At 35.5% G+C, this 15,330-nt stretch overlaps 1 protein-coding gene across 1 annotated transcript; it reads right to left on the bottom strand.

The window, feature by feature from the left end:
* Positions 1-473: 473 nt before the first annotated feature.
* LOC148943637 (protein CFDP2-like) lies at positions 474-902 on the bottom strand. Its single transcript, XM_089101189.1, has one exon. It carries the CDS (start codon positions 900-902, stop codon positions 474-476), a length of 429 nt encoding a protein of 142 aa, XP_088957315.1.
* Positions 903-15,330: the final 14,428 nt, after the last annotated feature.

Here is a 15,330-nt window from a genome sequence, read left to right as displayed (position 1 = left end):
TTCCAAGTCTTGTGGCATATCAACAAGTGCCTCGAATCTGTTCGAGAGTTTAATGCTGAATTGTCTCCTAACATCCTTGTCTCTGAGCTTCTCCACGTCGAAATTTCTTGGTAATTTTTTTGGTTGTCGAGATCTGTTGGAGTGGAGTTTCAACTAGAGTGTTGCTATAAGATGTTCGCGGTCCGACCCGACGTCCGCACTTCTGTAACTCCTCGTGTCTTTCAGACTAGTTCTACGCCATCGTCGGATCAGAAAGTGGTCAATATGATTTTTGACAGTTTTTTCTGGGGATGTCCATGTATACTTATGGATATATTTGTGCTCGAATAATGTACCTCCTATCAACAGGTTGTTCGACATGGCAAAGCTGACTAGCCTTGCACCATTTTCGTTGATAGTTCCAAGCCCGTGATGTCCCAATACCTCGGGGCAATAAGATCTGTCGTGATCGACTTTTGCATTTAGGTCGCCTGCTAAGCAAGCGACGTCATTGAGAGGGATGGAGTCCCTCTCAATGACGTCTGGAAGGACTGGAGGGTTTCGTAAAAATTGCCTTTCGAGGCTTCATCGGCATCATTTGTTGGTGCATAGCAGATGACTAGCGACAGCTTTGCATGTTTAGATACAAATCGTTCATACAGGATTCTCTCGTTAATTGTCTTCCACGAGCAAAGAGATTTTGCTGCATTTGGGGTCAATATAGCTGCGACTCCAGCTGCATGTCTGTCCACTTTTCCGCTGTACAGAACTGTATAAGTCGTGTTGCTATTTACTGCTTTGAGCTTCTTTTCTCCACAGCCTTTCCATCGTGCTTCGGTCACTGCGAGGATTTCTAGCCGAAAGTTTTCTTGAATATATATTCTAGAATATAATGTTGCTTTCAAGTTCTCCACATTGCACATTATAACCACCTGCTACGCCAGCCCGTGTGAACACTCGCAAAAGAAAAAACCCGACGCCAGTTATGTACAGTAGGAGCAGATTCAGGGATGTATATATATATATATATATATATATATATATATATATATATATATATATATATATATATATATATATATATATATATATATATATATATATATATATATATATATATATATATATATATATATATATATATATATATATATATATATATATATATATATATATATATATATATATAAGTGTTTGAAGCAAGTTAAAGTGGATTGTTTCTAGTGTGTAATAGTGAAAAACAGTGCCATTTAGTGCACTTTTTGATGTGACAGCTGTTTTTTTAATCATTCTGATAAGATGTCAGAAAGAATTCTCAATTATGACTATAATTCAGATTTTTGTGTAGATGTAAGTGTTGGTAAATTCCAAAACATATGCTCAGTGACTTTGTCTGCATGATATAATAAATTTGCCAAAAATTGAATTTTTGGGACTTGTAGCAAGGGATAAAACAGTGATTTCGCACATAAATAGATCGATAAATAGATAAACTTTTATTTTCACCAAAATCTTCATGGCACTGCCAAATTTCTTTGGTATAGTCACATTAAAAAGCATTAGTCACATTATACAAGCATAGTCACATTATAGTCACATTAAAAACTGAATATTTAAAAAAAAAACAACTCTAGTCAATCCTCTTGATTTTCGTTGTACATATTTACAAAACTAGGTATGAAACTTTTCGCTAACCGCTGATGAGCACAGCGTACCGGCTGAATTTTCTCAATAGGCACTGCAACCATGTGTGGAAGTCGTTTTGTTGTGGATTGAGGGGGGAAAGGGGTGCTGTGGATTGTGTGGATCAGAGATTTTCTTACGAAATTCATGCTGAGTTTCTGTCTTCTTTTTTCAAAGTTTGCATTGTATTTTAAACTTTGTCAGCAGCTCTTCATACAACATTTCTGCCTGCTTTGATACTATCATTAGAACTCTTTCGATCCTGGCGCTTTGCTCAGTCGTCAGTCCAAAATGCCATACAGGAGCTGCGTATTCCAGAATGGGGCAAATAAAAGATGTAAATATTCGGAGGAGGTGATCTGGAGGGGTGCCATGTTTCGACATAAGCTTGAGCATCTGCAGCCCAGCATTACCCTTTTCACTAAACTAGATGTACTTGCTTCTCATTTTAAATCATTGGTAATATTAACTTCCAAGAGTTTAATCTTCCTGACTTTAAGAGAAACAGAGATCGTAGGTCAAAAATTTGGTTCAGAAGAATTTAAAAATGAAATAGTTTGAATTGAAGATTTACTGTCATTTACCGTCATATTTAAACCGGAAGCTTTAGTCTTCAAGTTATCAATTAAAATTTGAGCTTTGCTACATTCATTTGCTTCACAAATTTCTCCAATGGTAAGGTCGTCAACATATTTCCTGCGGTCTTCACAATCATTAGCAATATCATTGATCATAACTAGAAAAAGGATAGGACCCAGAAAGGTACCTTGAGGCACACCAAAAAAAAACTGGCTCAGGTTCAAAGAAAGACTTCCTATAGTTTAAACTTTGGAACCTATTTATTAAGAAACTCTTAATCATTTTCACGACAGCAGGATTCATCTAAAATCAATTAAAAGCTTAGAAATTAAAATGTTATGCTCAATCAAATTGAAGCCCGTTTTAAAATCAGTTGTTATTAAGTTTAGCCATTTACCAGGCTCATCAACATGCTTAAAAATAAAATGTAAAAGATTGACTAGATAATGAGTTGTTGATGTATTTTTTCCGTTACCGTACTGATGAGGATCAAGAAGGGGTTCAACTTCAGCTTTTAGCCAATTTGCTGCAAAACTTTTGCACATTTTGCTGAACAAGGGGGTCAAAGTGATTGGCCTCACACCATTGAAATTAAGTTCAGTATCTTTTAGGGATTGGAGTAACATATCCCGTTTTCCATATATGTGCGTGAACTGAAGTTGCTGAAATGTATTTAAAAATTTGTGTTTGTGGCTTAGTCAATTTGTTCGGAAATGCTTTTATAAGTACAATCGGAATATCTGTAGGAGTTATAATAATTTGTTTTTGTATCTTTATTATAGGCAGTACGCTAGCGCTGCCTAAGTAAAGAACGATGTGGGCACAATGTGTTATTTTTTTTCTCCATACCAGGGCACTTCGTATTGAAGGAGCTGTCGTAGAAACTTCGAAAAGTGCTCATTCGATTGGAAATTGGAGTGGCTAGTGCCCTTTTTAATAGTTGAAAGTGATTGGAGATCAACTAGCCCCCCCCCCACGCCCATCATTCCCCCAAACACATCCAATCAAAATTTTGAGATACCCATTTTGTTCAGCGTAGTTGATTTCCAGATAGAAAATATCTTTTTGAGGAGGACACTCCCCCATAACCCTCAGGGAAAGGGTTTTAAGTTATGCCCTGGGGGCATATAAGGTTTTTATAGAAGGCGTTGTCGCGGAAATTTCGAAACAGGCTCATTCGATTGGAAATTCAAAGGGCTAGTACCCTTTTGAATAGTGGAAACTGATTTGAGGGCAACTAACCCCCCTCTCACTGACACTTTTTTCCCAGACACTCCCCCAAACCCCTCAGTGAAAGGATTGTAAGTTATGCCCTGGGGGCATATAAGTTTTTTATTGAAATCTTTGTCGTAGAAACTTAAAAAAGGGCTCATTCGATTTGAAATTCAAAGGGCTAGTACCCTTTTTAATAGTTGAAAATGATTTAAGGGCAACTAACCTCCCTCTCACGCCCACCTTTTCCCCAAACACATCCAATCAAAATTTTTAGATAACCATTTTATTCAACGTAGTTGACAGTTTTTGAAATTAGGTCTTTGAGGATGACAACCTCTCCCCCAAAGCCCTCAGGGCAAGGGTTGTAAGTTTTGCCCGGGGGGTATATAAAGCTTTTATTGAAAGCGTTGTTGTAGAAACTTCAAAAGGGCTTATTCAATTGGAAATTGAAAAAGGCTTTTTTAATAGTTGAAAGTGATTGGATAGTGACTAATGCCCCTCTTACGCCCACCATTTTCCCAAACACTTCCAATCAAAATCTTGAGATTATCAATGTTGTTCAACGTAGTTCAAAGTTCTGGAAATTAGGTCTTTTAGGATAATAACCCCCTCAGAGCTCTCAGTGCAAGGGTTGTAAGTTATGCCCTGGGGTATTAAAGTTTATATCGAAAGTTGTTATCGAAATTTTAAAAAGGGCTCATTTGATTGGAAATTGAAATTGCCCTTTTTAATAGTGGAAAAGTGAGTTGAGAGTAATTATCCCCCCTCTTACGCCCACCATTTCCCCAAAAACATTCAATCAAAGTCTAGAGATAGCCATTTTGTTCAACATAGTTGGCAGCATAATAATGACCCAAAGATGGCAGCATAATAGCTGTAAACAAAATTAAGTTGTCTTAAAAGTAAAATATTGAAAGTTGGGACAACTCTTCTTTAAATGGGTAGTATTGTGGTAAATCTTTCTAATTAAATTCTAAAAATTTTAGCTTCACGTACAAACGTGTGGTGGGTGGGTGATCGTTTAAGAGTATCTGTATTGGCTTTAGTTAGAAAATGTTTCTGTAGGAAAACTATATAATAATCAAGAAGCTCATCAATATGAAGATCTTTGTCTTTGGTTCCGTTAATATTAAGTGAAACAAAGCGAAATCTATTGCCACAAACAATCATTTTTTATCCTTACTTATTAAAAAAAAATTCCGAAAAATATGTTTTACAAAGAAAAGTAAAGGCCATTTTAAACTTAAGCTCAGGAGATACAAATACCTTTTAAAATAAAAACTCAAAACGACCAGAAATTACTATTAAAGAATAAATGAAACCCAAAACGAACAGAAATTAAATAAACAATCATAGCAAAAAACATACAAGTAATAATATAAATGAATAAATAGATCTTAAAGCGAGTAATGCTTAGATTGAATATGAAAATCTAGCTTAAAAAGAAAACAAATATTTTGCTATTAAAGTATAAATGAAACTTAAAACAAACAGAAATTAAATAAACAATCAATGCGAACAAAACATACAATATATATCAAACAGTTCGTGGTAACGAACTGTAAGTAAGGAGCGACCCGGCTCAATAGTAACCGAAACCCTAAAAAACGGAATTTGATACCAATAGGTATATCAAGAGAATCAGATTTTAATTCTGGTTTCAAATATATAAGTTTCACGCCTGAGAAAATTTGGCTGATTTTCAAAAAAAGGGGGAAAGATCCCCTAAAAGTTATAGAACCTTAATGAAAATCACACCATCATATTCAGCGTATCAGAGAACCCTACTGTAGAGGTTTCAAGCTCCTAACTAAAAAATTTTTTATTTTTCATTTTTTTTCCCGGATAATTTACACGTTTGGTGTTTTATTTGTTTTTTTGTTTTTTTTTTTTTTTTTTTTTTTCTCAGGGGTGATCGTAACGAACCAGTGGTCCTAAAATACCGTGAGAGGGTTCATTCGAACGGAAATTAAAAGTTCTAGTGCCTTTTATAAGTGACCAAAAATTGGAGGGCAACTAGGCCCCCTCCCACGCCCATTTTTTTTCCCAAAGTCACCCGATCAAAATTTTGAGATAGCCATTTTGTTCAGCATGGTAGAAAATATTATAACTATGTCTTTTAGGATGACTTAATCCCTCAAAGCCCCCAGGGGGAGGGCTGTAAGTTATGAACTTTACCCAATGTTAACATATAGTATTGGTTACTGGGACCCGGCTCAATGGTAACCGAAACTCTAGAAAACGGTATTTTGATACAAATAGATACATCAAAAGAATCGGATTTTAATACTGATTTCAAATATATAAATTCATCAAGTTTAATTTTACCCATCAAAAGTTACGCGCCTGAGAAAATTTGGCTGAGTTTCGAAAAAAGGGGGAAAGACCCCCTAAAAGTTAAAAAAACCTTAATGAAAATCTCACCATCATATTCTGCGTATCAGAAAACCCCACTGTAGAGGTTTCAAGCTCCTATCTACGAAAATGTGGAATTTTCAATTTTTCGCCAGAAGAAAGATCACGGGTGCGTGTTTATTTTTTTCCCCCAGAGGTGATCTTATCGACCCAGTGGTCCTAGAATATCGTGGGAGGGCTCATTGGAATGGAAATTAAAAGTTCTAGTGCCCTATTTAAGTGACCAAAAAATGGAGGACAACTAGGCTCCCTCCCACGCTCATTTTTTCCCAAAGTCACCTGATCAAAATTTTAAGATAGCCATTTTGTTCAGCATGTTCGAAAATATTATAAGTATGTCTTTTAGGATGACTTATTCAGCCGAAGTTCCCGGGAGGAGGGCTGAAAGTTATGAACTTTACCCAATGTTAACATATAGTATTAGTTATGGGAAGTATACAGTACAGACGTTTTCAGGGGAGATTTTTCCTGGTAGTGGGGGGGGGGGTGTCGGGGGTTATTTGGGAGGATCTTTCCATGAAGGAAGTTTTCATGGGGGAAGGGACATTGCTATAAAGGGGACGCCGGACTTCCCATCATTATTTAAAAAAAGATCCAAACCTAAATGTAAAAAAAATTTTTTTCAACTGCAGCAGCAGTACCAGCAAACTGTTAACAAAAGAAAAGCATTGCATTTATAGTAAAGTTCTCTCGTTAGTAGCTCAACCGCATTTTAAGACAAAGTTTTTTTAGTGTTTTAAGAATAGCTATTTATTCTAATTAACGGCTTTTGTGATTAAGCAGTCAGTTTTAGAGAATTGGAACAAAATTTGAACTTTCGCTTAAAGAGCAAGGTATTGACTAGGGGGCGAACCCCCTAATATACGTATTAAAAATATATGAATATAGAAGTTCGTTACGTAAATTAATTCGTAAGTTACGTATATTTATTACTAATAAAAACGTTCGTAAATAAAATGAAACAAGTTTCGAGAAAGCCATTTAACCAAATAAAAGTAAATTAATATGAAAATTTTGTTTTAATAATTCATGTACTGTGAGCCAAGATCAAAACCTGCATTTATTCAAAAACGTTCAAAAAATAATTAAAAAAAACAAGTTTTTTTAACTAAAAGTAAGGAGCGACATTAAAACTTAAAGCGAACAGGAATTATTCCGTATATGAAAGGGGCTGTCCCCTCCACAACGCCTTGCTCTTTACGCTAAAGTTTGACTTTCTCACAACTCTATTTTTTTAAACAATAAAAAACTTTAGCATAAAGAGCAAGGCGTTGAGGATGGGACAGCCCCTTTCATATACGGAATAATTTCTGCTCGTTTTAAGTTTTGATGTCACTCCTTACTTTCAGTTAAAAAAACTTGTTTTTTTATTTAATTAATGTAAATGAATAAATAAATCTTAAAACGAGTGAAACTTAAATTGAAGATGGAAATCAAGTTTGAATCGAATAAAAATAACTACAAACAAGAGTTTGGGTATCGTCTCACTGCAGAAGCCTAAAACCTACTGCGTCATTGGCGCTTTACTGAAAACAATTCTTTGAAATATTTTCACTTTTGTAACCTTAAGAAATAAAAAGTTAATTAAGATTTTAGGTAATAAATATCAGCATATGTATATTAAATTGACAATGCACATTTTTTTTCAGTAAACTCATTTGAATTTTTTTTTTCAGTAAAGTACAAATTATATTCTGGCTTTTAGAAAGCATAGGGGTTTTGAACCCTACTCACATTAATTTATGCTCGTTTTGAGTTTGACTCTAATCTTTATTTTAATTTTTCTTCGTTTTGGGTTTCATTTATTTATTGATACTGATTTGGGGTAGTTGTATGCTTGGTAGATTATATGATAGTACGGACGCCAGGTGTTGAAAATGTGGAAATAACCACGACGACGTGGAAATAACTATCTGGAAATAAACTACACTGAACAAAATGGCTATCTCAAAAGTTTGGTTGGATGTGTTCGGGGGAATGATGGGCATGGGGGGGGGGCTAGTTGCCCTCCAATCATTTTTGACTATTAAAAACGGCACTATCCCTTTAATTTCCAATCGAATGAGATCGTTTTGAAGTTTCTACGACAACGCCTTCTATAAAAACCTTATATGCCCCCAGGGCATAACTTTAAAACCCTTGCCCTGAGGTTTGTGGGGGAGTGTCCTCCTCAAAAATATATTTTAAATCTTGAAATCAACTACGCTGAACAAAAATGGCTATGTGTTTGGGGGAATGCGGGGCGCCGGGGGGGGGTTGCTAGTAGCCCTCCAATCACTTTTGACTATTAAAAAGGGCACTATCCCTTTGAATTTCCAATCGAATGAGCCTTTTTTGAAGTTTTATGACAACACCTTCAATAAAAACCTTATATGCCCCCAGGGCATAACTTAAAACGCTTGCCCTGAGGGTTGTGGGGGATTTTCCTCCTCAAAAACATGTTTTCTATCTGAAAATCAACTACGCTGAACAAAATGGTTATCTAAAAATTTTGATTGCATGTGTTTGGGGGAATGATGGGCGTGGGGGGGGGGGCTAGTTGCCCTCCAATCACTTTCGAATATTAAAAAGGGCACTATCCCTTTGAATTTCCAATCAAATGAGCCGTTTTTGAAGTTTCTACGACAACGCCTTCTATAAAAACTTTATATGCCCCAGGGCATATCTTAAAACCCTTGCCCTGAAGATTCTGGGGGAGTGTCCTCCTCCAAAACATATTTTTATCTGGAAATCAACTATGCTGAACAAAATGGCTATCTCACACTTTTGATTGGATGTGTTTGGGGAAATGATGGCCGTGGTGGGGGGCTAGTTGCACTCTGGGTTGTGGGGGAGTGTCCTCCTCAAAAATATATTTTCTATCTGGAAATCAACTATGCTTATCAAAATGGCTATCTGAAAATTTTGATTGGATGTGTTTGGGGAAATGATGGGCGTGGGGGGGGGGGAGGGGGCTAGTTACACTCCAATAACTTTCGACTATTAAAAAGGGCACTAGCCCTTTAATTTCCAATCGAATGAGCATGTTTTGAAGTTTCTCGGACAACGCCTTCTATAAAAACCTTATATGCCCCTAGGGTATAACTTAAAACCCTTGCCCTGAGGGTTGTGGGGGAGTATCCTCCTCAAAAATATATTTTCTATCTGGAAATCAACTATGCTGAACAAAATGGCTATCTCAAAATTTTAGTTGGATGTGTTTGGGGGAATGATGGGCATGGGAGGGGGGGCTAGTTGCCCTCCAATCAGTTTCTACTATTAAAAACGGCACTAGTCCTTTAATTTCCAATTGAATGAGCCTGTTTTGAAGTTTCTGCGACAACACCTTCTATAAAAACCTTATATGCCCCCAGGGCATAACTTCAAACCCTTACCCTGAGGGTTGTGGGGGAGTGCCCTCCTCAAAAATATATTTTCTATGTGGAAATCAACTATGCTGAACAAAATGGCTATCTCAAAATTTTGATTGGATGTGTTTGGTGGAATAGTGGGCGTGGGGGGGGGGCTTGTTGCCCTCCAATCATTTTCAACTATTAAAAGGGCACTAGAAGTCTCGATTTCGAATCGAATGATCCCCCTTTGAAGTTTCTATGACAACCCCTTCCATATGAAGTGCTTCTGGGAAAAAAAATAAGAGATAATAATAAATAATAAAACATTGGAGCCGTATGGCCTTTACTATAGGCAACGCTACAGCGTTGCCTCTGATTTTTTTTTTCCAGAGGCACTTCATATGGAAGGGGTTGTCGTAGAAACTTCAAAGGGGGATCATTCGATTGGAAATCGAGAGTTCTAGTGCTCTTTTTGATAGTTCTAGGAAGGGTGCGCTGGATTTTCAAGCATTATTTAAAAAACGATCAGAAATTAAATTTAAAAAAAACAAGTTTTTTCAACTGAAAGTAAGAAGCAACATTAGAACTTAAAAATCCCCCTTCACTGCTTGATCCAATCGTAAGTTTCTTACTGTCCGATAGTATGAATTTCAACCTTTCCTTTACTGTTAAAACCCCTTTCTAAGGTTTATAATAAAGCTAGAAACCTCATTTTGGAAACTAGTCGTTCAGGAGTTAGTCCATTACTTGATCTTGAGTCACTGTATATTCTTTGGTGTGCATGTTTTACTTTTTCTCAGCTTCGTGGTACCTCCCCCCTCCCTTAGGTGCTCCGCCATCTTTTACTTATGCTCAGAATAATTATAATCGTCGCAATACAAACAATCGTATTCAAGTTCCTTTTACTCCCTTTCTAAGGTCAGATTTTAATCCTTTAATGGCGAGTCATATTGAAAAGAATAAGTTGCCTGAATCAGATCGAAGGTGCCACTCATTCGGATAGTTCAAAAAAAAATCTTAAAAATTCTTTGGCTTCTTAGAAGTCATTTTTATCTATTTATTTATATTTCTTAAATAATTATTATTATTTTATTGGAGTCAATTACAAACCAGTTTTTCTCAGATCTTACAGATCAAAATTCTTGAGTGGGGATTGGAGATAAACATCTTAACTTAACTTTATAGAAGTTTAAACGAAATAATTTCAATTTTTTATAGAAACAGTATTAGTTTAAATGAAAAGTAGTAAATGCAATTTAATTTTGATTTTGTAATTCAGCCTTTTTTATAGAAACTGCAGTTTTACGAGTTCTTTTCGTACCATAGTCAATTCTATCGCATATGATGAATGCAATTACAAACCAGTTTTTCTCAGATCTTACAGATAAAAATTCTTGAGTGGGGATTGGAGATAAACATCTTAACTTAACTTTATAGAAGTTTAAACTAAATAATTTCAATTTTTTTTTTTATAGAAACTTTATTAGTTTAAATGAAAAGTAGTAAATGCAATTTAATTTTGATTTTGTAATTCAGCCTTTTTTTATAGAAACTGCAGTTTTACGAGTTCTTTTCGTACCATAGTCAATTCTATTGCATATGATGAATGCAATTACAAACCGGTTTTTCTCAGATCTTACAGATCAAAATTCTTGAGTGGGGGTTGGAGATAAACATGTTAACTTAAATTTATAGAAGTTTAAACGAAATAATTTCAATTTTTTTTATAGAAACTGTATTAGTTTAAATGAAAAGTAGTAAATTCAATTTAATTTTGATTTTGTAATTCAGCCTTTTTTATAGAAACTGCTGTTTTATGAGTTCTTTTCGTACCATAGTCAATTCTATCGCATATGCTGAATGCAATTACAAACCAGTTTTTCTCAGATCTTACAGATCAAAATTCTTGAGTGGGGATTGGAGATAAACATCTTAACTTAACTTTATAGAAGTTTAAACGAAATAATTTCAATTTTTTTATAGAAACTGTATTAGTTTAAATGAAAAGTAGTAAATGCAATTTAATTTTGATTTTGTAATTCAGCCTTTCTTATAGAAACTGCAGTTTTATGAGTTCTTTTCGTACCATAGTCAATTCTATCGCATATGCTGAATGCAATTACAAACCAGTTTTTCTCAGATCTTACAGATCAAAATTCTTGAGTGGGGATTGGAGATAAACATCTTAACTTAACTTTATAGAAGTTTAAACGAAATAATTCTTTTGGAAATTTGATATCCATGGATACATCAATAGAAACATATTTTTATGCTGATTTCAAATATATCATTTTTTTTTTTATTTAATTATGTAAACGATAAAAAGTATGTCTCATCCTTAACTTGTTACTCTTTATTGTGAAGTTGGTTTTTTTTTCCAATTTTTTAAAGAAAATAAGTTATAATGAAAATAAATAATTTATCATATTTTAAGTTTAAAATGAAAAGTATTCATATGAAGGAAATAGGCTTCTTAATAATTTAATATACGTTTACTTTCAGAGTTCTGTAATGAAACCCGAAGGAGGATTGTACTATCCCCATAACCCCGACGATATAGTCAAAGACGATAGATGCTATTGGTGTAAGCAGCGGACTTGGTTTTTGATATGGAGAGATATACATCGATATGAATCAACATATAAGTGTAGAACATGTAAAAAATATACATTACTTTGTGGTTTTCATCACGATAGATATGATATTTTTATATAAATTAAAGAAAATCAATAAGTTCTTGCATTTGAACCTTTGAGTATTGAGAATATTAGAAAGGTCATAGAGTAACCCTCCGACTCACCATCAACTTCAGACTAACTTTTTTTTTTTTTTTAACTGAAGTGGAAAATTTTGATATTATTTTAGGAAAATAGAATTGATCAATAACTTATTTCATTTTCATTAAGAAAATTCAGAATCAAAGTAAGGATTTGAATAATGACTTCAGGAAAGAGTTTGTTACTTGCTTACAATAGAACTATTCTAAAGAACAAGGAGGGGTTAAGCTTAAAGATATTTATTGCTTAAATGTATTAACAGATTGTCACAAATCCGCATCGATAAATAAATGAAACCCAAACTGAACAGACATTTTTTTTTTTTGAAGGGGGAGGGAGGGATTTTTCCGTGGAGATGGGGGCCAGATTTACTGGCATTATTTAGAAAACGATACCTCCTGGAAAATTCCCTCCCCATGGAAAATTCTCCTTGTGGAAAATCCTCTGCAGTGAACTCAAAATTTGGTACTTACGTGTTACCCTCGACAACACTCAAGTAATGAAGTTAGTTTAATCCTAATCTAATATCATAAAACATTATCACAATATAATAAGTTATTACCCAACATAATCACACTCTCACTTATAGAGTGAATTTCAACCATTCAGGCTGGTGGACTAATACACCAATTCTGAGCTAGTGAATTTCAACCGTTCAGTATGTGGGACTAAGAACCCAATACTGAGCTAGTGAATTTCAATCGTTCATGCTCGTTGACGAAACTTGTCGCACTTCACCTCCGTTAATTGTCAATACACATGGTATAGTCTAATTGTTTAATATCAAATGCGGTGACCTAATTATTTGTTACTTAATTTTTACCCTCGACAACACTCAATGAATGAAGTTAAGTTAGTCCTAATCTAATATCATCAAACATGATAAAAATATAATACTTTAGTAACCAAAAGATTCAACGCTCCCAAAGAGATACACATAGCCCAAAGAGACACATACGACCCCTATAACTTTGGGGAAACTGAGCATTGAATGGATCTTAGTTGCCCCTTCAGTTTTTTTGGTCGCTTAAACAGGGCCCTAGAACTTTGTCCCAACTTCCACTCTCGCTTTATAACTTATTCACGGATATATAAAACCGTTAACGGTTTTACTATTGCCCTAGCGGTAACCATTCCATGCTATAAACAAAACCCAAAAATTTATTTTTTTTTTTTTTTTTTTTTTTTTCCATTTTCACAATGGGTTACCAATAGAGTTAATTTCCATCGCTTAGAATTAAGGTATTGACAAATAAAAGCCCTGATAGTCGGACCCCAACGCTCCAATCTGAACGCTGACTAAGACCTCAATTCTGAGCTAGTGAATTTCAACCATTCAGGCTGGTGGACTAAGACTCCAATTCTGAGCTAGTGAATTTCAACCATTCAGGCTGGTGGACTAAGACCCCAATTCTGAGCTATTGAATTTCCATCGTTCAGGCTGGTGGACTACGACCTCAATTCTGAGCTATTGAATTTCCACCGTTCAGGTTAGTGGACGAAACTTGGAGCAATTCACCTCCTGGAAAATTCCCTCCCCATGGAAAATTCTCCTTGTGGAAAATCCCCTGCAGTGAACTCAAAATTTGGTACTTACATGTTACCCTCGACAACACTCAGGGACTTAAGTTAAGTTAATCCTAATCGAATATCCTAAAACATGATAAAAATATAATACTTTAGTAACCAAAAGATTCAAACGCTCCCAAAGAGATACACATAGCCCAATGAGACACACACGACCCCTATAACTTTGGGGACATTGAGCATTGAATGGAGCTTAGTTGCCCCTTCAGTTTTTTGGTCGCTTAAACAGGGCACTAGAACTTTTAACCCTCTCCCCGGATTCACTCTTGTCAGTAAGTGGCAAGGGGCTGGGTTGGGGAGCGTAATTTCCTATGGGACAGAGGGGACAATTGCCTCTCTCAGACCAAATTTTCACCCCCTGCCTCCTTTTGCCCCCTCCTCCCCCCCCCCCCACCCCAACTGAAATTTAGTTTCTTCAAAAATGTTTTCAAAACTAAGAAAAGAAACTAGAGTATTACACATAAAAAAATAAAAACCCCTTGTGGTAATGGTAAAAACAATAAATAAAAAAAATAATTCGAACCGTGGACACGCACCACTATAAACTGCGAACATCACCGTTTGTTTTTGGGAGGGATCTTCTACCGGTGGGGGTGTGATAGTATCTATCACGACCATGTGAAACAATACCTTGTAGATTCTCCCGACACTCGACCCATGTCCTACACCCATCCGAGTCTGACCTCCACTAAACACCTGACCCCCTCGTGCTCCTGAACTCCCCATGCAACTTGACCCCATTTAACTAATCCCCGTGTAACCGAATCCGTATGTAACTGAGATCTTTTCGCAAAAAATTCGCAAATCTCGTAAACTAAAGAAGTAATTACCCTTTTCAACAATAATTACCCCTTTTTGCAAATGCTCGCATATCTCATTACCCCTTTTTTGTATATACAAAAAATAATTGCATTACAACGAAATAAGACACGCTGGTTTTATAATACAGGTTTAATTGCTTATGTAAATCTCATGACAAAGAAAGAAATCGCTTGAGTCCTCTCGCAATAGCAAACCAAACCAGATTATATCCACTTAACCAGATCATAAATAGAGGGGATACTCACTCTCTTTGAAAGGGTGTATACAAGGTCCAGAATATCACAGAAAGGAATCTCTTTGAAACGGCGTATACAAGGTCCAGAAATACACGGGAAGGAACATAAAGGTCTAGAAATGGAACCTACTACTCTACTGATAGTACAGTGTTCACTATTCCTGTCTGTCATGTGGAAGACCCGTGTTTGATTCCCTGTCAGAGTTAATTTTTTATATATTGAATTTAAAGTAGTATCTCTTAAATTTAAAGTTTAAAAAGAAACTCAGTTTCTTTTTTAAATCCAATCTATTAAATCCTTTGGCTCAACAGGCATCTCCAGAAGAATATTACACTCAGCCTTCAGCTTACAGGTAAGTCTCCACTGTTTTGATAACATGCCGTATACCCGCATGCTCAAAGAAAAGTTGAAAAAAGAAAATCTTACTGTGCATTTGATTTGAATATTCAGGAATTAAAAGCCTTAACACAAGAATCTTGAAAAGTGGGGGGTTTGGGGGCAGCAGCCCCACAAACCTGACAGTTAGTCACCTGATCACCTGACAGTTAGTCAAGCAATAATAACCTTAGATACATTCTTAGACCACACTGGTTATACATGACAAATGAAATTCAGAGAGGAGAGAAACTAACAAAATGAAAAATAAAATGAAAAAGGTGAAAAAACGAGGATTTTGTCAGCCAGTGACTGACAAAATCCTCGTTT

This window comes from Artemia sp. Qi Xiang Cuo, chromosome 15 (assembly GCF_049724085.1).
Source record: "Artemia sp. Qi Xiang Cuo chromosome 15, ASM4972408v1, whole genome shotgun sequence".
Classification (NCBI taxonomy): Eukaryota; Metazoa; Arthropoda; class Branchiopoda; order Anostraca; family Artemiidae; genus Artemia; species Artemia sp. Qi Xiang Cuo.
The sequence above is the reverse complement of the archived record's forward strand: the minus strand, read 5'-3'. Positions and strand labels throughout refer to the sequence as shown.